At 35.0% G+C, this 26723-nt stretch overlaps 1 protein-coding gene across 3 annotated transcripts in view; it reads right to left on the reverse strand.

Moving 5' to 3' along the window:
- LOC140754436 (synaptotagmin-10) overlaps positions 1-26435 on the reverse strand; it is a 127052-nt gene extending 100617 nt beyond the window's left edge. For 2 of the 3 annotated variants that reach the window (XM_073089448.1, XM_073089446.1), the window contains exon 1: positions 26318-26435. In XM_073089448.1, the coding sequence (XP_072945549.1) occupies positions 26318-26429 (112 nt within the window). In that variant the 5' untranslated portion in view covers positions 26430-26435. Of the gene's footprint in view, positions 1-19864; positions 19990-26317 lie in introns of those variants that run through there. The other variant, XM_073089447.1, reaches the window with a different exon arrangement.
- Between the last annotated feature and the right edge of the window lie 288 nt (positions 26436-26723).

The raw sequence follows: 26723 nt of genomic DNA on the forward strand, positions 1-26723 counted from the left end.
AATTTAATATTGTTCGGTGGCGAAAATAATAACGACTCTATGTTCTTACCTGTGTGGTTGATGGGTGGGGATTTCCGGTGTCGTAGGTTTTTTTGGACACCGTCCCTGTAGTTCCGGGAGTAGAATAGGGCTACGGTATCTCCTGCCTGTCGTAAGAGGCGACTAAAAGGGGGCTTTCGGGGTTGCGGGCGGCAAGAGTGGGAGCTCGAACCGCCCGTCAGCGATCCCGGGAAGGACGGCTGTATGTGTGGTCGCATACTGTTGTACACACCAGACGGTGTGGCGAGCAACAAGCTCACCTGGACGGAGCCCGACGGGGCAGTGGGCTGAGAGGACTCCGGTCGCGTTCCTTTGGAGATCCCGGAGTCCTCTACGCAGCGCCGAGGACGGCCAACGGGGGGGTTTTATTGCGGTAAAAATCCCACATAACCCGGCGTCACTCCCATGGCGTCGGGTACCTTTTGAAGGTTTCCTCCTCGTCCTCGAATTCTTAATATATAATTGACATGTCTACCTGACCAGGGATCTAACTGCGATGGTTTTTGGTGTAACGGTATGATTGTGAGGTCTAACAGTGGTGATGAATGTGAGTTATGAAAACGTAACTAAAAGTTCTCCAAAACTATCCTGGTTTGTTTGTATCAATGCACACTTGGTTAGTTGGAAAACATTTATGATCAAACGAGTTCGCTTGCGTTACGAAGTAATATTTTCATCCCCTTTTTTCTCCCCTTGGGGGTAGAATGGATCAAAATCCTTTCTTAGCGGATGCCTACGTCATAACATCTAACTGCATGCCAAATTTCAGCCCGATCCGTCCAGTGGTTTGGACTGTACGTTGATAGATCACTATGTCAGTCAGTCACCTTTGAGTTCTATATATATAAAAGAATATATGTAGAACTTAATTGTTACTTCGAATTATTTAAGGGTAGCAACGCATTCCTGTTATGTACGTAGCCATTTTGCAAAACATGTGACATGTGCAGCCATCATAAATGTCGATTTTAAATGTCACAGATTCACTCTTATAATTTTTCAAAACCCATATTAATATTTGCAAGGTTACTCCAGGTTAATTTAACAAGGTAAAATCCTTTTATATCCTTAGTTAACCCGAAATACCTTTAGCAATTGTCAGGTACAGTTCCCGAGAGTAACCTCCCGAAACAATTCTGAAATTCGTTTCGTGTAAGCTTACATTGTTTTAAACACGAAATATTATATTGTAAAATAATTCGTATTTTTTTAACAAATAAAATGATGTTTGTGAATATGTAAAACAATTGATATGAATATTGTAGGAAAAGAACTCCGTAGTTAGATGCAGTCTACGTGTCTACGGTTCCTCCGAATTAACATTATTAGTGGAAAGTTACACTGATGATTTGATATTTAATATATTAAATAGCAAAAATAATATAATAAGGCGCTCCAATTTGTTATAGTTTAAAATTGTAAAATTTGAGATTTGAGTCTTCCTCGGACTTTGAAAATTTATGCACATAAAGGAAATTATTGACTATATCCTTAAAATCCAAATTGTTATACTTTAATGTTGTAAAAATTAAGGTTTGAGTGCGCCCTGGGATTTTGGAAAGTTATGCATATAAAAGAAATGATTCACCATTTGCTTTAAGGTGAAGAAAAACATGCTTGAAAAATCTGAAAAATAATATATAATATACAGTATGCACTGTCTTAGTGCATATAACAATCCGCATTTGACTAAGCTTTCTCATATTATCTCATATTAATTTCTCCCTCTGGGTAAAGACTCGTGCCCAGCAGTGGAACAAATATGATTTGGCCATTTCCCAATTTAATTAAAAAAAAACCTACTATTTGGAGCTCATTGGCTCATCAATATCATATCTCATCAAGTGGATTGCGTGTTTCCGAATGATTGATGTATATAATTAGCATTGAGGACCACAGGCAAAATTTAGCATGTTTTGTTTTAACCTAAATTGTTGTGTCATAGGACCATCACAATATATGAAGGTCGCGCTTCGTGACGGAATGGTCATCATATTAATTTGAGATCCGGGTTCGATCCGCGGCCAGACAAGCAACTAAAATATGTATATTGACTTATGGACTTATGGACTATGACAGTAGAAACCATCTTGTATTTGAACTCTTCTTATTTCTAATATCATTTTATTAGTATCAAATTCTTACAAAAAGTAATATTTTTCTGACCAAGCTTTTATATCCCCGAGGTAAGAACTTTACACGGATAGAACGATAAAAATGACCCTTAGTAACCTCATGTAAAGTTTTTTATTGTGTCACAAAAAGTTGAGTAAGTCTTTTCTCCGGGTCAGTGAATGGTTTAATTAATGAAAGAGGGACAGGAACGGTTAGGACTCGACCGTTCATTTTTTGCGACTACAAGATCCTTGATTTGATCTTATCTTTTTTCTATAATCTCGTAGCAAACAAGCTTACAGTCCACCTGACCCTGCTGCCACCCATCTGCAATCGAAACCATTTTTTTTTATAATTATACCTAAACGATGAGGCAGACGGGCTACCCGATGGAAAGCAGTCGCCGCCTATGGACATTTCCAACACCAGAGGAGTCGCCAATGCATCGCCGGCTTTGGAGGAGAGCTCTTTTTACACCTTTTTTGAAGAGCCCCATGTCATAGCGCTCCGGGAATACCTCAGAAGGAAGTTCAGATTTCTAAAGATTCCTATCTGTCTTAGAAAACAAATGCGTAACTACCTCTGAGGACTATGTATCCACACTATATGCATTAATAACATATATCCTTTAAATTTTAAAGGATTAAGCTCACCCTTCACATTGATTTGACTGAGTAAATATCGTATTTATTTGTTTGTTTTTTCTCAAGTCTTTCTTGTTATTTTCCGTTTAAATTCTTTTATAATAGAATATTGCACAATTTCATATTGTGGTGTTTTAATTTTCGTTTCGATCAACCTAACGTAACTAGGAAGTTACGTTATGTATATTATAGTAGGTACTATTTATTGTAGGTACCTATTTCTTTCGACTGTCTTCTTCAAATAGTAAGCTAGGACAGGGCGCCGTGAATATTAAACTTGTAAAAAAATATTTAACTTGTAACTGCGCCGCGGGTTACAAAAGATTGGGAACCCCTGCTTTAAAACATTTATGTTTTCCCTAACAGTCATGAGGCTCTTACCTACTTAAGAACCATAGAATGTACGATCGAAGACAAATAAAAACACATTATTCCTTATTCCGTTCAAAGCAGTAAGGTCATTGAGTTTCCGGGCCTTGTTAAAGCGACCAGATCCAATCGGAAAGTTTTCCTAAAACTCAATCGATCTTTCGTTGGAAGTTTCCTGTCCCTGACTGGCTTGAGTGAATACGGCTTTGCATTGTGTTTTTACTACATATGTCTTTATATAATTAAGATAGAATATACATAACATTTTTATCTATTTTTTTTTATAATATAGGAGTAGTAGACGAGCATGTAGTCCACTTGATGGTAAATACACTGCCGCGCATGGACATTTGTAATCAATCCCGGATAAGATTAGAATCCTGCCTGAACTCGACCATAGATGCGCCGCACCCTCTGAGCACTAAGCTGGAACGCCTCGGAAAAATATGTATCTCCCTTCAAACCAGAACACAGCAGCGCTTAGCACTGCTGTTATTAGGTAGTAATATGAGTGGCGGTGGTGCCGGAAGAACCACAAAGAGTTCTACCACCTTCAGCTGTTTAGTGTGTTTACTTATTACGGTTTAAGAAGTAGAAACCTGTGGCAGACGGTCTCACGGACAGACAATTTAGGCAGGCTTTGGGTACAGAACTCTAAAAAAATATAGATCCCTAGGCAACATGAACAACAGCTTATACCCATATCTAACCAAGATTGCGTATATTTTTTCCCTTTCTTACAACAAAGAAGTGAGAATAATAGCTATCGTTTTCCAATTTCCTCTTTAAGACAAGCGCATTATTCATTTCATCTGAGTCGCAAACGATCTTGATTAAGATCTTGTACTTAGATGAGAAAAATACATAGATAGATCACTAACAAGAAATTGTAACTAGTTGTGAGAATTGAAATTGTTGTGTAAATAAGGTTTTGCCACGTCTCCGTTCTATGTCCCTAATATGTTTGAAACACTTATTGATTTAATACGTAAAGTATAAATTAGTCTAGTGGTTAAGAAACTCGGCCTCTTGATCGAGGGGTCCGAGGTTCAAACCCAGGCACCTCTGATTTTTCAAAGTTATGTGCGTATTATAAATTAATTATCACTTGATTGAACAGTGAAGGAAAACATCGTGAGGAAACCTGCATATCTGAAAAACCTTTAATAAAGGTTTTCAATGGTATGTGAAGTCTACCACTACGCATTTGGCCAGCGCGGTGGACTATGGCCTAATCCTTCTCAATCTGAGAGGAGACCCGTGCCCTGCAGTGGGACAGTAATGGGTTGATTTTCTCTAAAAATGTTTTTTATTTGTCAAGAATTCAAAAAATAAATGATTAAATTATCATTTTATGGCTTCATTCAATTTCAAGGCGGTGAAGTATCTTTCTATTTTACTTATCTCAGATCTCGTATTGAAAGGAAGCGGCCCTGTTTATCAATCGCTTTATGACAACGAAAGTACATAATGAAATGAAGTGAAGTGGAGTTTAATTTCCAATGATATTTGAGCCGTTCTACTCGACACTGAGAGATTTCAATAATGTTTAAGTATCTACGATTTATTGATTCGTCTTTGAGATCAAGAACAAAAAAGGAAAATAATTACTTTTAGTTATAATTATTAAAATAAATACGCTTTCTACTCACAGTAGAAAGCGTACACTAGGATTCCCTGCGTCGTGAGTGCCATGAACACACACAAAGATGAATACACAAACACCCAAACGCGATACAACAGATGAGATTACAAATTCGTCATTCAAATGTCTGTCTGGTGAAAACAAACCCGGAATAGTTTGCGCGTCAGAACAATATGGTGGACGCTCCACAACACGGATCGTCAAATAAAAAAACGACAATTATATAATGTCCCATGTGTGAAGGCATACATACTAACACACTTTTACAACCCTTTTGTGTCTCCCATCAATGCGAAAAGGTACTTGTGAGTTATATCTTAGTAATAAAGAACGTAAAAAGGCTCGCATTATATTCCGAAGGAAACCCTCCACAAGGACACCGAACATTTAATTACTCTGCATTTTCAACTGGAAAAATAATATTCAAAGAATTTCCTCATTTTATCTCCGCCCGATGCCCGTTAAAATTACGTTTCGAATAAAGTTTTATGGAAAATTTAAACCTGTACTTCGAGTTTATATGATATTTTATATTCAAGCAGGTCTTAAGGAGTTATGAATAGTTTTTAGTAGTTTTATATAATTTTAGTTTTTAATGACATACGACAGATTCTTAGTTTTAAAAACTAACTTTTGGCCCTGATTCCGTCTTCGTAGACTACTTAACTATATGGCTAATAAGACTAATAAAGTAAAAGAATACAGCAGAAAATTACTGGTTTTAAAAGTAACAAACTGGCAACTTCTGAAAAGAGATGTAATGATCACACGCAATTTAGACAAATCCAACAACACCTTATATAAATTCTGTCAAGCCGTTTTGGACTGCAGTGCGTGCCAAAGAATGGCACGTTCGTACATATGTACATACATACATACATACATACATACATACTTACATACGTATATACGTATACTCTCTATAAACAATACCCGCCGCTATCAGGTAAAAACACAAAAGCCAGATTACAGATTACAGTCTCTACTGAACCATGCCTAAAAACATTTGTCTCGTATTCCGCCATCAAATTAGCCGACAAAACTTTAAATGGGACAATCACTTTGACAAAATGGCCCAATTCTAACAAAATGACCCCGAATTATTCACGGTAAATGGATACGCGAAGTTATCTTGTTTTTTGTATTAGTTGTAACAAAAGCGTAGCTTGACTGCAATCTCTTTTATCCTTACATATGACTTACATACGAGGTGATCGCCTTAGTCCTTAAGAGTGGCGCAGCATCTGTAATCAGTTTCAGGTAGAACCATTGTTCTATAGCGACTTCCCGCTACTCGTCAAGAGATGGCGCTGCTGAATCACGCTATCGAAGTTTTCTAAACATCTTGCATATACAAGCTCCGAACTGAAACTGTCGGAGCACGACCGCTCCCCGGGCACGATCACCTAGCCCGGCGGGAGATCTCCCTTTCCTAAAGTTCTATATGGGTTACAGACGTTGATGAGCAACAGTGGCCCATGATCAGGTGGGCTGCATGATTTGCTACTTCAATCTTATCAGGAAAAATATGCCACCGCTAGGGAGGGTATAGTGAGTAGGTAGTCCTTCAAACTGCTGCAATGCACATTGGTAGAGAAGTGCAGATTTGTGACTTATCCGTATCGGATGCTTATAAACCGCTCCTAGGAAATCCGATAAACTTTATACAGAATTCAACTCCTACCTTGTGTTAATCCCATACATTCTACCCACGATAACTAAATTAGAATGTCTTGTGAAAATGCCTCTCCCTTACCGCATCCTTCAAATTAGAACACTACAGCGCTTCACAAGTTGAAACAGCTATAAGGCAGAAATAGGTGAAGAAATCGTGCCACCAGAATCGAATTACGAAGGATTTTATCATTTTTAAAGTTTCTAAGCTAATGTCTAGCCAGCCATTTATAAGCCAAAATTAGCTCAAACTACTATTAGTAGCAAGTCGTGTTATACCCGCCATCGCATCTGAACACTAGTTGCATATAAGCTGTTCTTAGAGTAAGCCTCTTATGCCATTAGAGATACGATGCCTAAACTGCTTATAAGCTATAGAGCTCGGTTAACACTCTGTAGCTTATAATTTGAAACGTCACTTAAAATATCATCTTGGAAGAGCATATTAAAAAAAGACTACCTTTGAATAGGCAAGTATTACCTGCCAAGTAAAGAAATGTAGGCTCAAAAAATATAAGTCAACCAGCATCCATACCTTTCCAAAGCAAAAAGAGGTAATTATGTATATATAAGCTGCCTAAGAACTCAATTTTTAATTTGTAAACAATAGTTCATGCCACATAATTCTTAAAAACTTTTTTTCCAATGACGAGAACCTTGGGTGTTGATGAACGAAAAGGATTGTCCAAAGTACCCATTATACCCCGATCTTGCTCATAAAATTCTAGATAAATCCAGAAATCCAGATATGATTCCATTTTCCAAGCCCGTACAAACAATTCAACTCCCCAAAAGACCCTGACTTCTAAACCGGGAACTCATTCAGACCTCACCACGTTACAGCGCATGCGTGTGACGTCACCGCGCTGATCTTGACACGGAAATGGGTCATGATCAGGTCCCGCGCAGTAACCTTGGTCCCGGCACCGGATGTTACCCAATAAGACGATATTTACGGAACTACGACAATATTTTCCTCGTTTTAATTAGCTCTGTAATCCTTAATGTATATTGTTTACGATGAACTACATATAAAACAAGTTGGGATATAACATATCTGTACATTACCCTTTCAATAACACGAAACATAAATTGCCCACTCAGACAATTTGTGTTGAAAATACAGAAGAAACAAAGAAGCCGCTCTTTAAGGAACTAGGAAAATAATTTTGCTTGTTCTAATTAGCTTAGTTGTCCTTAATGTTGCTTACGGAGTTCTTGTTCAGCGCATGCGTGTGACGTCACCACTCTGGTGGTAGAGACATCACACATACCACAGAAATGGGTCATGATCCCGCGCAGTAACCTTGGTCCCGGTACTGGATGTTACCTAATAAGACGATATTTACGGAACTACGAAAATGTTTTCGCTCGCTTTAATTAGCTCTGTTGTCCTTAATGTTAATTACGTGGTCCATGTTTATACGGCACTAAGTAAAAAGCAAGATGGGAAATAATATATCTGCACAGTATCATAAAAATACATTTCAATAACATAAAACATACTGTTACCAATAAAGGCAATGGGTCGAAAAAAATACAAGAGAAACACGAAGAAAATATACAGCAAGTTGGAAAATTAAATATCTGTACAATATCTTAAGATACCTTTCAATAATATTAAACATAAATTGAGCACTCAGGCAATGTGTGTTAAAAATACAGGAGAAACAAGAAGAAGCCGCTATTTAAGGAACTATGAAAATATTTTCGGTAGCTTTAATTAGCTCTGTTGTCCTTAATGTCACTTACGTGATTCTTATTTACGTAAGCACAAAATAAACAACAAGTATGGAAAGAAAATAACTGTACCACATCTTAAGGATACTTTTCAATAACATGAAACATATTCTGACCTCTAAAGTCAATCTGTGTTCAAAATACAAGAGAAACACGAAGAAGCCGCTATTTAAGGAACTACACAAATATTTCCCGTCGCTTTAATTAGCTTAGTTGTCCTTAATGTCAGTCACATGGTTCTTGTTTTCGTAAGCGCTATAAATAAATGACAAATTGAGAAATAGAATAGGTTTTATAAATACTCTATTTTACGGAAACTTTCTAATGTCACATATGACAAAAAACTACGTCACAATAAGAATATGACCTGTTACTATCGTATCGTCCATCTATCCATCAACCTTTAATAGTCCTCCCCTAATCTGCGCCCTTCCGACCGGTCCTGAGCCGTCTGAATCAAGCGGCAAACCACCGTCCTCTTCAGGTCATCAGTCTACCTGATCGGGGAACGTCCTCTATACATTTTTCCCAAAACTAAAATAGTATTTTATATAAGTCAGATGTTCATAGTGTCAAAATTCCCCGTAATAACCATTAAAATTACTATCATATGTGGGGAGTATAGAGGGTTGTATTGACACCTTTCATGACACCACATTATATTGAATTGTCTAAAAGGGTACTACGTCTAAATAACTGTCCCAAAGCTTATATATAGCATATAAGAGGTATCAAAAGGAATAAACAATAAATAAATGTTTACTACATTCATAAACGACATAAGCTTGATTTCTTCATTGTTCACAAGTTGGTTGAGGATATTAGAATTTCCCTTTTACTCTTGTATGTCCCATGATTTGCAAATGCCAAGCGAAATTATAGAGTTGTCGAGAAGGATTTAGTCATGGTACCGTATAGAATCGCAGTCATAAGAAGATCTGAACGATTTGCCGCGACAATACTACTCCGCACAATGACAAGAAAATAGTGTAAAAATAACAAAATTGTGAATCAATTCGTTATATTAAAGCATTCAAAGCCCATACAATGACGATATATTGAGAGTGTTTTTGATACATACGAAGGAAAAAAACAAAACACCCAGTAAAAATATATTTAAATTCATCATATATGGATATATGCTGGGATGAACCCCTCTACGCCAAGCGCTATATAAATTAAGTTTCATATAGCGGGGTCCTCATTAATCTAGCAGATCCGTTACATTATACGGAAGTGTACAAGGACTTCCTCCCTTTAATATTCATCGTAAAACAACCCCCATGCCCATGCCATTTACGGGAAATGACCCGTGAAGAGTAATCGACTCTGAATAAAAGTTTCTTTGCTGAAACTAACCTTAGAAACAATGGTAACATGCTAAACATTCTTTAGCAACAAAAATAAATAAATATTTTTTTTTTGTTGTAGTAACTCCCTACTCTAACCAAAAGGCAGCTGATGATGTTCAAGTTGATTAGATTATTAAATTATAGCTAAGAACTTAATTAAATCATTATTTAAACAAAAGATAAAGAAATGAAAATCGTCGTGAAGCTTTACCACGCCCTTCAATATTTAAAAAAAAAACTTGGACTACCAGTTGTCCATAGCTTACATAATACACACAATATAGCAGCCCTAGCAAATATTTTTATCTATATATAATTGTATATTGTAGAGTTTTAGGTCGCTGGTTTCTAGTCCGAAATGAAATTTTGATCCTTCGCTAGTGTAGGTGAATAAAATATATAAATACCGATGAGTGGTGCACTGCTCCCTTCGGCGACCGGTCGTCCTGGATGCACACACACTCGCGACTCCCGAATAGGTCCCCAGGACCCCCGTAATAAATATAAACTATATACTATACGTCCCGTGACGAATTCCGAATACCGACTGTCTGTACAATGTGCGTTATGACAGAAACGTCAACTTTTTAAATTTTGAATTTACTGCTTTTATTTATAATCAGTATTTCGACCAATACTGAACATATAATGTATAATTAACCAACTTGTACAATTAAATGCAAACTAAAATTGTCTAACTGCGTAGGAAATTCAAATGTAGTTTAAATTAGCAGTGTTTTTCCAACAGAGATATGCGGGGTCATTTATGTTTTGCATGTGTGTACACTCCACCATCAAATTGCTTTTTTTATTTAACAAAGCAATGTATGAAAATCAAGCAATCAGGTACTGAACATATACTCGTACATCCATTGCTTAGGTGTCTCACATCTCTAGTGAAAAGGCTATTATACTATAATACGAGTAACAATTCATCCGAACATTAGATGCCGAGCTACCCAGTAAAATACATTTAAAAGTAGCCCAGTCTATATCAGTGAGCTACATGTAAAAAAACACCATAAAACTGCTATTTACGTAATCACAAAGCATCCTTTATATCACCTTCGCGAGTTTAACTGAAATAAACTTAGCGGCTACTTTATGGTACGTAATATACATTTTATTATAATTAATAACCCGGCTACTAAAAGCTTTATGTCTAAATATTTTACGAGGTAGCGAAAAGGTCTTTAAAATCTGCGATATTTTCAAGAAATCTCTTCTATTTGCCCCGGCCTGGGCTTTGTAGATTTTTATTATAATTCAAGCATTTTAACGTAGGTACTTTTTCTGTATTGAACATTTTATATTTGTCATGAACAGAGTAAAAAGATTCTTTGAAAATTCAAACGGTTGATTTTCAAAACAGACAAATAAAGCAGCGTATATCGAAAATGGGGTTATTTTAAGTGTTGTTAAACTCTTTGTAAAACTCAAAATATCAGCAATGAAGCAATACTGAGTTCCTATTTTAAAAGCATGGGAATAATCGAGTTCCAAATCCTTTAGAAGCTATTTCAAAGCCCACTGCGACTAGACTTCCCTAGATTACAGATGAGCTTAGTACTTATGTACATCTGGAAACCTAGAACACGCTCCACCAAATGTTAATTAGTGACTGAAGTCGTGGATTCAGGTTTTAATTTATTCCACCATTTCTCTCTTCTATTTTATTTATGCTTCTAGTCAGCTTTATGCTAGGTGTAATTTATTTCAAAAAAATATTCTATAATATGTTAGCCCTAAAATTATTTGTATCTACCTTTTATACCTATTATTCTACCTATACCTATAATTTACCTATTATATACCTATTATTTTATACCTATTATTTGTACCTATTATTCTATTCTTCCCTGCTTTACTCCACGACCTAACTGTCTAGAAGAAATCGCTGTTTATAAGATCGCCTTTCGAATTGTTTAAAACATTGTTTTTCATTTTTTTCTATTTTCTCATTTTGGCTACAATTAAGGTATACTATTATCTGAAACCGCCCATGAGGGCAACTACCGACGACATAACGTGCTCTCCTCATAGATTCGAAACTTCACCGTAGTCACTTTTTTTTATAAAATAGAAGTGGCAGATGAGCTGATGGTAAGTGGCTACTACCCCCCGTGGACATCTGTAACCAATCCCAGATAGGATTAGATATACCTACCCGAGTTCGGCCACAAACGCTCCGCTACCCCAGCGGACTAAGCTGGACCGCCTCGGAAAAGTAAGTCTCGCTCACCACATCCTTAAAACCAGAACACAGCAGCGCTTAACACTGCTGTTATGCTATTACCATATTATTATTAGCTTTTGATATTAGAATTATTATTTCAAACCGTCCATAAGGCGAACAAGGTTATCGACTTATCGAATACGAAGTGACCGACGACTAGCCGTGCTCATCAACCCAGAAAGTTAACCGTAGCTTACGAGAATGTGTTAATTGGCCACTAGATCCGATTAACCAGCCGAGGCATCTGTTAGTCGATTAGTTAATCAAAATCGCATTACAGCTGGCTAGATTCTGTAAGTAATTGAATTAGTGTCTGGGAATTTTACCAGAGTTTGACTATGAATTTAACGGTGTTTAATAATTTAAGCGCTCGGTTTAAAGCAAAGTCAGTATTAATTGGATTTGGGGTTTAAGGTTTGAGTATCTGTCGGACAAAATAATTTCGAAAAAATACAAGATGTCTCATGGCGTTTTTTTTTTTTCAATCCTATTATTTATTTTATTTATACCATTTATATGAGCGTAATGGGAGAAAACGACTGAATTTTATTTTTACTCCGGAAACATACTATGTATTTTAAGTAAAAATCGCTGTCATTTTTTAATAACTTGTATTTACTATGGGGTCAATCAAGAATTACTTAAGCACCGAAACAGTTGATGACATTGTTGGTAATGATGAATGGTTTGTGTGGATGGGTAGACCTAATTAGTAGGGTAATAGTTCTTATTCGAATATTTACGGAATACCACCTTCAAAACTTTATTTTCAATAAAGGTATAATATTACCAGTATTATTTCAAACGGTCCATAAGGCGAGCAAAGGTATCGACTTATCCAATACGAAGTGACCGGCGACTTACCGTGCTCATCAACCCAGAAAGTTAACCGTAGCTTACGACAATGTGTTAATTGGCCACTAGATCCGATTAACCAAGCGAGGCATCTGTTAGTCGATTAGTTAATCAAAATCGCGTTACAGCTGGCTAGATTCTGTAAGTAATTGAATTAGTGTCTGGGAATTTTACCAGAGTTTGAATGGGAATTTAACGGTGCTTAATAATTTAAGCGCTCGGTTTAAAGCAAAGTCAGTATTAATTGGATTTGGGGTTTGAGGTTCGAGTCTCTGTTGGGCACATAAATATTGAAAGAATTGAGTTTTTTTCAATCATGTTATATATTTTATGTATACGTCCATGGGAGAAATCTATTAGTTTTTAAGTTTAAATCAGGGAGTTTTAAATCAATTTTACCATAGAAATAGTAATTTTTTATCATGAGGTCATTTAAAAAGTTTTGAAAGCACCAAATGAGCGGGGAGTCTCTTTTTTTTTAATTTCTGATGACTTCTGATTTTTGTTTTCAAAATTAAGTAGGTAGGTCTAGTAAATATCCTGGTAAATAAAGGGGGATGAGCTTCGCTTACTTTTACTGACAAGAGGATGGAAATTACGAGAATTTCGATTTATCACTTTGATGAACTTTTAACAAAACGCGATATCTACTTAACATTGGAACAACTGAATGTAAAAAATTGACATCTAAAGGAAGCAACGTAACATTGTACAGGCCTTACGCTTTACGCAAAGATATAAAGAAAAAACATTGAGCCATAAAATATGAGCAACGTAGAGACATACCAGGTGACATTTATTTGATAAGTTCTCTCCGAGTGGAAATATTATCGTGAGGCGAGCCAGGCGGCCACGCCCTCGCTGTCGCCGTGGATTATATCGTTTTGTAAGTTAAGACTAAATTGAGAAGGTAGCGTAGATATAGACCAGCGTTTCCCAACCTTTTTCAGTCCACGGACCCTTAGGAAATCAAGCACATTTTTCACGGACCCCCTTAATAAAATGAAGAGCAAAAAAATAAAAAAAAACAATCCCAGCCAAAACATAATTTGAAAGACCGATTTACCGTGTCCTTAGATCACGTTTTTCTAATAAAACTGGTTTGCTGATTTTTCGTTTTGCGGCCCTTTTTCATTTAATGAGCAATTTATGTATGGTCCGGAGATGACACCGCGGACCCCCATACATATACTCGCGGACCCCCAGGGGTCTGCGGACCACAGGTTGGGAAACGAGGATATAGACTAATCGAATGGTAGCCCTTGGATCGAATACTGTACATCTAATTTATAATACATGCATACATATATGCAGTGAGTAATTTTTGAAACGGAAAAGTATTGATGAAACACTTCTTGAAACGGAAATAGTTACGCTGAATCGCTACATTACAAAAAAAGAAATCTCGAAGGTATGTGAAGTCCACCAATACGCACTTGGCCAGCGCGGTGGACTATGGCCTGATCCTTCTCATTATGAGAGGAGACCCGTGCCCAGCAGTGGGACAGTAATGGGTTGATGATGTTACATTACAATGACAATAATCTAATTATTTATTAACGTTTTATAAACGATGATACGATACCAATATGTATGGAGCATGAAGCCCCATGAACACCTGTAAAGCTAAATAACACAGAAATACCACTCAAGGTCAAACGCTGATATAACATTGTCCCTAAAGACTAATTAATCTACGTTGCTACATCCTTCAAACTAGAAAACAACAACTCGCAATGGTGTTATAAATCAAAAATAGAATAACATGATGCAGTGAAGACCCTTAACCAGTGAAATACTTTATACTGAAAAGAAAACAGATAAAAATATTTCACAAATATTTTTGTCTACAAATATAGGTCTGAATTTACACGAATGGGATGCTCTCAATCGCAGGAGGCAACCGTGGTGCACTTAGTTTTTTATCTTTTATGTTCCAACATAACCTAACCAAACCTATAGCGTTTCTCATAACCTATCCTATCTTACAAATAAGATTATTTGTATGTATTATATGTAACACATTAACATGCCGGTACAACATCACATGTGAGATAGAGAGAAGAAAAAAATCATAAATTTATTATGTCCACTAAAGTCGTTGCCAATGCCGTGCCGATATCGTCTCCTCTTAATTGAGAGCTCAAACCGATAATCTGCAAATTAGCCGTGTGAACTGCAAATTACGAATGCAGACCATTGCAGACTCATTAATTACGGTATTATCGATTTGTTACAATGCATTATATAGGTTCGTCTGTTGAATTCTGTGAAATTCACAATAAGATCTCTATACATACATCGACAACTAAATGATAAATTTTAATCACTAAAGCACGACTAATGCTATATCCACTAAAAGAAAAGGTAGCCACATGGTCTCTAACCCATAAACCCAAGTTTAGAGTTATTTTATGGCGGCTTTGGGGCTTAGAATCTAAAAAGGTATCATCCCGGAGCCCAATTAGTAGCTTTTATACAAAAAATATAGCGATTGTTTACTTAATTAAAATAAAAAAACAAACGAAAACATCTCTCTTTGAACTTAATAAAATAAAAATGAGTTGTTCTGAATTTGAAATGCCGGTTCATTTTATAATTCTACGCTACGTTTCGGGTCAGACGCTACGCCAGCCACGCCCACGTTGTAGTAGTATTACGTCTTATACACATAATATAGCGATTGTTTACTTAATTAAAATAAAAAATAAAACACATCTCTTTGAACTTGATAAAATAAAAATGAGTTGTTCTGAATTTGAAATGCCGGTTCGTTTTATAATTCTACGCTACGTTTCGGGTCAGACGCTACGCCAGCCGCGCCCACGTTGTAGTAGTATTACGTAATCTTTATGTTACTGTCTGTGTTATTAAACCTGACATTCGATAGATTGCCTTGTTAATGTAATATATGAAATAAATGTAGAATTCTGTGTTTTATCTAGGTTTAGGTTTAAAGAAATTTATTCTCATAAAGACAGTTGTCACTTACATGAGAACATACTCGTAGTAAGTTAATACAATCATTTCGTCGTCGCGCTTTATCAAAAGATTCTATACACCTGACGTATTCGTTAAAAATGTTAATTTTTTTATCTCGGTTATGTAATAAGTATATTATAATGATATCACGCATGCGATTATTTCGGATTCGACTTCCGTTTAGTTAACGATCAATATAAAGCTTTAATGTTATTAAATACTATATTCTATGTATTGCTTAGTTAACATAAAAAGACCAATGGAGGTTTCCGGGTTCGGTAGCTGGTTAGTTCAATAACTAATTAAATAATTACTTTAAGCAAGAATCGTATACTCATACAAATACAATATACAAGTGCCGACATAGACATTTTTCATGACGAATGTTGTCGTCTTAAAAACAAATTATCTACCTACCTCAACAGTTTTGCTTCCTGAGTAAATTATGTATATTTATTGTATAGATTTATTTTATTTTCTTTTCTAAGTATCTTACATTATTTGCATAGATATCACGTCTCTATTTCTATAAATGTTGTACATGCCTATAACTGGCTTGCATACCAGTGTATCTTATTATACCACAATGTTATTTATAAAATTTCTGTATGTTATGGTGTTGGTGTGTCAAATAAATAAAATAAAAATACAAGTGTGTATAGCAACAAAACACAGAGTATACACGTGCTATGCTATTATCGGAATATATAGGAAAATTTCAAACATTTTGGACGCATATTAATTAAGCCGCTAAGGTTAATTAATTTGCAGATTACCAGTACGTGGTACTATAATCCAAAAACATTTTTTTGGTCTTTGATAGACTCTTTCATGGATAATATAAGAAAAACATTATATCTGATATTAAAAAATGTGCTCATAACATAATATAAAATTCTAATCTTACCTATTATCTATATTAAAATTGTACGCAGATTGAATTTTTTTTAATGTGTCAGAATTTTTTTAACAATCCATGTACGAAATAGGCCTTACTTATATTTGTCTAAAAACCTTGCCGTACAAAACCGTGTTAAATAAAATGCCAAGTAATATAAAAAATAAATAATTTATACGGTAAATATTTTTATGGAAATTCCAAGAAACATCGTGAGATACTCACTACACAAGTCACGCCAACGTATTTGTAGTAAACAAATTACAAACGAGAAAGTATGAGTGGGTTTGCGAAAGGAGGGTTCTGTACATAATATTTGAGTTTATAGATCTAAATGTCACAATAACCGCCTAAACGATTTTAATGGTGATAGAACTCTTTTGGTTTGACTCCGGCAGCACTACAGTCACAAACATTTCTGCCAAATAATAGCCCTGTTAAGATGCTGTGTTCTGGTTTGAAGGGTGTGGTGAGAGGCATGCTTTTCTGAGACGTTCCAACTTACAACCTCCGGAGTAGCGACGCATTGTGGCTAACCCCAGGTGGGAATCTAATATTATCTGGAGTTGATTACAGATGCCCATGTTTAGCAATAGCTACCCTCCACAATATTAAAGACACTGGCAGCTATTCCTTCATTGTTAATCAACACTGACACGACAAATGTAGGATGACGTAAGTTATGTCTACACGCGTCCACACACATGTATACACAAAAATCGCGGTATTTAACTCTGAATTAATTTGGCAAAACAGATACCCTTACGGTCACATACGGTTTATAAGTTAGTAAAGTTTTGCCTCATTTTAAATTTGCTTTTAGATCTTTTTTTCTATTCGCCCCTTGATTTTAATCATCACACGCCCCTAAGGCTCTAAACTGTCATAAGCAATCACCTTGATCATTGACAAGGACGAATACATCTCATAACGACATAAAACTTATTTTCGTGTGCCACTTTCTTGGGTACCTAGTCTAAATATTTTAGAAATGCACTGAAGGAATTAGTTCGCGTTCGCTATGGTAATTAGGTTTCTACATAAGTATTAACAGTGAGCTGCCCTTAAGAACTAAGGTAAATTGATTGATTTTTTTGAAATTAAAATAGTAAAGGAGTAGACGTCTTTAAGGTGAAATGTAACTAGTCAAGGAGTTCTTTAATTAATTTTGAGTAGGACTGGACTGAAGTTCTGTCTTAAATAAGTCACAGTTACTACGAGTACCTGAATACATTAGAACGCCACGTGTAAACATATCTACTCTAACACATTATACCTGTATCCTTAGTATGAGTTTTTACGTTTGCGTTTATTACGTTTCGCGTTATGAGTTTTAAAAAACTAAATAGTCAATTGTAACATTTAATTTTACGATACGGTCCACGGGGGCGCTGTGAACGAAAATGTAAAGGACGTTTTCGAGCAAACGTAAAAACTCATAATAAGGGCACAGTAGTACTAACGCTTCTGTTATTTTTTTTTTATAATATAGGAGCAGCAGACGAGCATGCAGTCCACCTGATGGTAAGTGGCTACTGCCGCCCATGGACATCTGTAATCAACCCCAGATAGGACCAGAAATTCCTACCTGAGATCGACAACAGATGCGCCGCTACCCCTGAAGACTAAGCTGGAACGCCTCGGAAAAGTATGTCTCCCTTACCACACCCTTCAAAACGGAACACAGCAGCGCTTAACACTGCTGTTATAAGGCAGAAATAGGTGTGGCGGTGATGCCGCCGGAGCCGAACCTCAAAGGGTTCTACTACCTTTTCTTAACCACCACCAAAGGGTTCTAAACAATACTCTTATGGGCTTTTACGTTTTGACAAATATGACTGTTTTGGTATTTGTTTACGTATTTGCCCATACAATTTCAAATCAGCGCCCCTAGCGGATTGTATCAGAACTATAGTGTTGTATTGTAGTAGTCTAGTATTCGGCAGGAAGAGAAATATTGAGAAATGATAGAAATAAATAGTGAATAGCTTCAAAAATAAAAAAAAATACGGTGATAAATATCACCTACATACCTGAAAATTCTCCATATCACGACATATTAATATTCTAAAAAATATGTAGTCTTCACATACCTATATAAATATAGGTCTGTGGTAGTCTTCGCAACCGGCTAGCATGCTGGACTATGGGCAAAAACTCTATAATTCTATAAGAATCTTTATAAATTTAGAAGGTTTGTCTCCCACTACTGGGCTTAGGTTTGCTCAAACCCAATAGTAGCATAATAACTAACCTAACGAGTTGACATTGACCTCATAATAAATACTAAAACCATGAATGGTCTACTAGGCAAAAAGGCACTGCGATTAAAATACGTGAAAGTCTTAAAAAATATAGATAAAGACAGCCTTTTTTAAACATTATTTTTATAGTCACCCTCCGGTCTCCCCTAACGTCCTCTGATTATTCACCGCTCGCCCCAAGGTCGCTCATAACTGTCACACACAATTGTCTTGACACCCTGACAAGGACGAATACCTTGTCTTTCCATGTCTTTTTATCTCTTAATATTCCATAAGGCACTTTTAGTCCTGTATAGTACTTGCGAAAGCGTTTTTAAGGTAGATTAAGGTGTTAGAGCTTCATACCACCATCAATGAAAAAAATAGGAACACAAAATCGTACCAAAAAAATTAAGCCATGGATCAAAAAAATTTTAATCTACACTAATATTATAAAGAGGAAAACTTTGTTTGTTTTTTTGGTTGTAATGAATAGGCTCAAAAACTACTGGACCGATTTTAAAAATTCTTTCACCATTTGAAAGCTACATTATCTACGAGTAACATAGGCTATATTTTATATGAAATATATTTGATAAATAGATTTTGAGGCGGTACAATATTTGCCGGGTCAGCTAGTCAACTATATAATATGTAAGTGCATAATATGCGGTTGCTATAACAGCTTTGTTTTAGTTACTAGCATCACTCGTTTTATAAATTAACTAGTTGACCCAGCAAACGTTGTGTTGCCATAAAAATAAAAAATGTTAAGGATAAACAACCCCTAATACTTAGGGATATAAAAAATAGATATAAGCCGATTCTCAGGCCTACTGAATATTTATATAAAATTTGATGAAAATTGGTACAGCCGTTTCGGAGGAGTACGGTAACTAACATTGTGTCATGAGAATTTTATATATAAGATTTATTTTTCACGTTGCTAAACATACTAAACTTAATAATAAAATCCAATTAAACTATTTTATTTAATTACGTACCTACATTGATGTGGAAATAAGCTTTAATCATTTATCCAATTAATCACATAAAAGTAATAAATTCTTACCTTTTCGAATCCATCCAAACGCAATTAAACGATATTGGAAATTGAATTGATTATTGGCATAACTGGCACAATAACGTACAAGATATTTATTTATATAAAACATACACAAACCGCGTTAATATTCGTATAAAGTCCTTGGATAACTGATATAATAATTTAATAAATGATATTTGCATAGAATGGAAGGAAGTGTTTATCGTACGGATGGGTTTTATCAGAATAATGTTATATTGTGCTATTTCGTACCAAAATATAATATATTTATTTAAGTCGTTTATGAATAATCAATCTATTGAATATTTGGTTACCAAGGATCAAAAGTTAATAATTTCTAGATACTACAGTTGACAATTTCTACGCAGATATTGTAATTATGTCAATATTTTGGTGGAAAAATATTGTATATGCCTTAAGGGTTAACAATCTTAAGATATTCTAAAATTTTTATTACCAAACAGCTTAAGGGTATTTCATAAAATCAACAACCGTATTTTAAGCATTTTATCCCCTTATGAGCTACGATGCCACAGGCAAACTAGATTTCAAACATCGTAAGAATCCATGCATATTACTTTATTATCAAAATTAAAAAAAAACATGCGGCTAAAATGTAGCCAATCACTGTTCAATTTTAAATGTACTCCTAAATTAAACTCTTATAGTTATATTCGTAAATAAAATTTAAATGTTTAAACTACCACTAATGTGTACGGATCTCCGAATAAGAGGGCTTTAATGTCATAGTCTACGAAGTCTGCAAATTTCTAATCAGTAAGCTATCACTTATGAAATACGTTTATGTTCTTCCAAAAGATACCCAAATATCCAAGTAACTTTAACGAATCATCCCATTCGTAACCGCATAAAAAAGAAATCAAACCAAACATACGGCTTTCGTACGTCGTTAAGGGATAAGCAGGATCTTCTCCCCTATTTACGGGGTTCCAAGACGCCAAATGCCAATTAAGGAGCCCCCAAAATTGCTGATTTAAGGGAACGTACGCACATATTTTCTTATTACGCCTTTTGCTCAGTCTGCTCTTCGTTGTTGACACAAGTTGTAAGATTGTGCTTATAACAGCAAACAGACGATCGACCTGATATTAAGTAGTGACTGCAATCTGCTAGTTCAATCTTATTAAAATACGTATGTAAGATATTAGAAAGTACAATTCCATTTCACACTTTCTTGGTACTAATTAAGCCTCACTTAAACAACGACAGCCTAACTGTAATGTTTTAATTCCCTCTGCATGTGTTCCGTTTCCCACAATTGTAAGGACTAACGTATCTTCCAAAACTCACCCAACTAATAGTCATCTATCCTTTTTGCAAACGTCTATAAAGTTGCTTAGCTTTGCACAACCATTGCAATTTTACAATCAACGGGCCCATGCGAGCTTAGTGTGGTAACAAACAAGCGAAATTAAGAAAATATAGCTGACGCTTGGTGTATATAGTGATGGATGGTCAGTAATAGTGACCGACGATCATTGACGACTATCCGCGAACATCAGCGACAGTCGACGACATGTCGCTCATGTATCAGCTCCCTTATTTAATGAACTTTTAATGAGTTCCTTATTTAATACAATACAAATAAATAATACGTTATGCAAACAATAAGCCATGTAATCTATCTTACGTCGGTACACAGCTGACGTATTTTCCGACCCACGCTATGAAACCGAGAAGTTAATTATAAGTGTAACATCATGGCATTATTACCCCATTAATAACCTGTTTTGCAGACCCTAAATCTAAATAGATTGTATTTAATACTTTTCTATTACCTTATACTATTTCGTGTAATAACAGATTCGCGCTACAATCTCATTACCCGGATTCATTAGAACTTACGACCAGGTTAACCGGTTCGTCCTGTTAATAAAACGATACATTGTATACTTTAAAATTCCTCGTAGTACTAAGTTGAACGTCGAATTCGAACTAAAATCTCATTAATCGGGTTCACTTTAACTAACGACCAGATTGTCCAGCGCATCCTTTCATTAAAACGATTGTATACTTCGCAATTGCTCATACAATTAGATTTATGTTGAATTCACGCTATAATCTCATTAACCGGGTAGGTACCCGGCTAATGAGATTGTAGCATAATTCTAGTAAACCTGCCTAGGTTCACTAGAATTTAGCTAACAGATTAGAAAACGATTGTAAGCTTTGCAGTTCCTCTTATTATTATAATATTAACATAAATGTTGAATTCACGATACAATCTCATTAACCGGGTAGGTAGGTTCACTTGAATATAGCGACCAGATTATCCGGTATATCCTGTTATGAAAACTTTACAATTCCTGGTAGTATTAAACTGAATGTCGAATTCACACTACATTCTCATTAACCGGTTTCATTTGAACTTAACGATCATTATCCGGAACATGTTATTAAATCGATTTTTTACTTCGCTTAACCGTACTACCATTTAATAGCTAGTAATATGAGCGGTATAAAAAATATTTATACTAAACTTTATCCACATCATATAGTTTACCGACATTATATGTTATTGCACAGCTAAATGTGCCTATATATCACGTAAAAACTCATGAACAGCATTCCATAAAAATACCGACCGCTCCTGTAATTTTAACTGACATAGTAACTGATGTTTGCTATTATAGTCAATATCGTTCTCTGTACGTCGCTATCAATCCCACTATACCACTGTTGGGCTGAAGTGAAATTTAGTTGAATAACTCCAGTGAAGTTCCGCCATAGTTCTATACAAATATTACTTCGATTCAGTAGCCTTTATACACTTGGATTTTATAAAGAACAGGCATGCATATTGCTTGAATGTTTCTCATCGCCATAAAAGTGGAAAATTAATGTGTTATGCGCACAAAAATCAAAGGGATTCCAAGAGATAGACATACTCGTACATTTATTACATGTAATGACAGCCTAGAACGACATCTTTTCTACTTCTCCGGGGAATATCGTAGAATTGATTCCAGGAGATAATAAATACTAACAACTCACGTATTCATTATTCTTACATTATACTAACGGATTCATTTCTGAAAATAAGAAGAAACGTAATGTATATCGAAAACAAATTAATACCTAAAAAAAGCGCAAATTACTTAACAAACAATGTGTTCCGGAAATTTTAACCTCGGAGCCTCTAATTAAGAGCCCAAGTCCAGACAATAAAGGTTTAATGAATTTATTTCTCATAAAGACTTACAGCCACTTGCATGAGAGCAATATTTAATATTCTATCACTGTTTGAAAAACTTCACACTACAAACTTACTCCTCCACATTCATTTTAAAATTAATTTCATACCCATCACATTATTTCACACGAGCTTTTACCCGCGGCTTCGCTCGCGTTACGAAGTAATATTTTCATCCCCTATTTTATCCCCTTGGGGGTAGCATTGATCAAAATCCTTTCTTAGCGGATGCCTACATCTTAACATCCACCTGCATACCAAATTTCAGCCCGATCCGTCCAGTGGTTTGGGCTGTGCGTTGATAGATCACTATGTCAGTCAGTCACCTTTCAGTTATGTATATATTTAGATAATTCATCACTCAGATAGATACCTTATAGATACCTCAAATAGATCACCTTTCAGTTATGTATATATGTATTTAGATAATTCATCACTCAGATAGTTAACACCGTAGGTACGTCGCTAGGTCAGTAGACTTTTCCAGTTGGCAGCTACATAATATCCGCGCCACTTTGCAATCTCATTATCCGGGTTCATTTGAACTAAGCGACCGGATTATCCGGGCGGGGGTGCGGTTAATCAATATTTACTATCGTATCTTTACAATGCATATATGAGCTGTTTAAGTTAATACGGTTTTCCTTGATTATTAAAATGTGAAACGATTGCAAGAATCCTTGATTAGCTTATGTTTGTATTTTTTATTTTTAATAATTCGATTTATAAAATAACAATATATACTTAAGCGATTTATAAACATTACAGAATTATGTTCATAATAAAATGGAATAAAAAATCGTTCAAATCATATTATTATTTTTCTTTTTTTATTGTTTAAAGTCTTGATTTCACGGATTTTCAATATAACACAAGAAGAAAAAAAAATAAGACCGAAACTGGTAATAATGTAATAAAATCCGAAAAATGCATAACACAAAAATAATGTCATTATTAGAACTTTAACCTGTTTGCATTGATATACTTCCTAATAAAAACATGTTAAAACACGTGCAAAACCGGAAAAAACGTAATCGTAAAACATCGTTAAACCGTACATCGGACACTTAGAATATCGATTGTCTGGATTATCATAAGCCATCGTGCGACGGAATCCAAACTGGAGCATAATCGGGTTCCGAGAATCAGCTGGGAATCATCTGGGAATCGGCTTTCTATAATCCTTTGACGAGATTATATAAAATCTTACATTTACATATTAACGCTTTGATAATATCACGAATAATAGATACCTTAGCTTTTTGAAATATTACCTTATATTTTGCAATTATTTTTTTACCAAGGCCTTAACAACAAACAAACTAACCAATGCTTTGCTAAAAGATCGAAATTTGTATATTAGTAGGCAGTAATTTTCAAATTTCGTTCTTCGGTAGGTAAAACATTGGATAGATTGAATATGAATAACGGATCTCAAACTAATTATTCTTTTCGACTTTGATTTTATTTGGCGTCGATAAATATCCAGCACGGGTAATAAATATAAAATTTTTATATTTTTACGTGACACCCATATTATGTATCGGATTTTTTACACCTCCATTTTTTATTTTAATTATATTTTTCATGTTATAGAAAACGTCACAAAGATTTATTTCTTAATAAATCGAACAACTCATTTTTATTATTTTCAACAATATTTTATTTTTTATTTTGTAACACTGAACGTAAGTACGAAAAATATTGAAAATAAAATAATAAACCGCAAGGAACTTTCTAATTCTTTATTTTTAAATAACTTTAACTAAAACTTTTGATTATTGAAATACTAAACAAATAGAAACACAATAAGAAAATACATCATAAATAATCCTTCGTACTCTTCAAATTAACCGTGAAGGGACTTGTTGACGAAGAAGATTTGCGTAAAATGATATTAATTAAAATTTATTAATTATCTCATTCCCAAGCACTCAGGGCTGTTTACATTATGGAAATTGCCATCTGGCAACAATCATTTGATATTTTAATTAATCAAAATCATAAGCTTTTGAATTTTGAAAGATAAGTTTCCTAACAATAAATATGGCACGAATTTGGACGAAAGACGCTGTCTGTCACAGCCCCACTCTAGAATTCCGTGTTGTGGGTACCATGAACATACATAAAGACGAATACGCAAATACCCAGACCCAAAAACATATATCTAAATTCATCTTTCGCCATTTGTCTGACCGGGGATCGAATCCGGAACCGGATATGGTGACGTTCCGTCACGCGGGTCTTCAAAACATTCAAATATTTCATCGATACTTGAAAATTATAACAAATTGTCATGCAATGAATTCCTTTTAAGCAGTTATTTTATTTATAAAAAACATTTTTTACTCTATTTTATCTTTGTCTGTGCGTGTTTTTCATATCCGAAATATTCAAGTTTACATAACGTGTAAAATATTGTTTTCGTTTTTATATCTATAAATCATTATAATAATAATTTCTAAACTTGTTTACTGAATTGTTGATAAGTGTAAATTAGTAGCGTAAAAATATAACCTAAAACCTAGCTGAATTTCAAAAATGTTATTGAGGGGCACAATAATAAAAGTACCTTTAACGAGTTTTATCAAATAACAGCATCCTCAGAGCACACTCGTCTTGTCGAAATTGTAATTTTAAAATGACATTATACCAAAGTATAATTAAAACTGTAAATGGAATTTTCTAAAAAATCTTAATACGACGAACATAAATATCATAAGATTATTTCGTAAATGAGAAATTAAATTATAAATATATTTTCTCATCTGAATTGAATTGAAAATAATGTCGCCTACATTATGGATATAATTTTCAAAATCGACATCAAAGTTATTAAAACACGATATAATAAATATACACCAACGCAATTTTTTGTAACTGAAAAAAGTATCGTGCCCGAGGGAATATTTTAAAAGGATCACGTGAAAAAATATATTTTATAGTTATAGCTGGTACACGGAATATTTCAAAGCTGATAATTTCAAATGTCATCTGTAATTTTCATTTTCATCTGTATTGATTCTGATTGAATTTAAATATTAAAACCCGAGCATTTTTTCAATATAAATTTACCTCCATTATTTGTAATTTTTAACACATGTTGATTTTTTTATAGTAAAATTTTCCACATCACACAAACCACGATATTAAAAAGATCGAATACCCGAAATTCTTTGCAGGAAATTTGAAGACCGTCCGTAAATTTAAGATAACGCATAAACATAAAGAAACAGGGCACTAACCTCCGCTGGCGCGAGTCTCTCTCGAGTCGTCGACGATCAACAGGTGCGGTCGTCTCACTCGTCCGAGCTCGAGCTCGGCTGGCACAGTGCTACCGACTCGCGGGACGCCCATCGCGGCCGACGGTCTGGGCGCGAATGAGCACCCCGTACCGCTGCAGGTGGGTAATATCCAACGTCACCCAGCTTAGATTTCGAAAATCGAACTCTTTATGTTCGTATGCTGAGCCAATCGGGGGATGTGGCGAGAAGCGTTTATTATTGTTCTCTATTTTATTTAGTTTCCATAATTTACAACCAGCCCGTAGTCTCACATCTTTATTAAATTTATATATTTTCATAAAAATAAAAGCATCTTCCCATATACAAAATAAGCAAATATTTAAATCTTTTATTTATTTGAGAATGA

Source organism: Epargyreus clarus, unplaced genomic scaffold (genome assembly GCF_041222505.1).
Source record: "Epargyreus clarus isolate Ecla_fem2 unplaced genomic scaffold, WU_Ecla_fem_2.2 ptg000029l, whole genome shotgun sequence".
In the NCBI taxonomy this organism is placed as follows: Eukaryota; Metazoa; Arthropoda; class Insecta; order Lepidoptera; family Hesperiidae; genus Epargyreus; species Epargyreus clarus.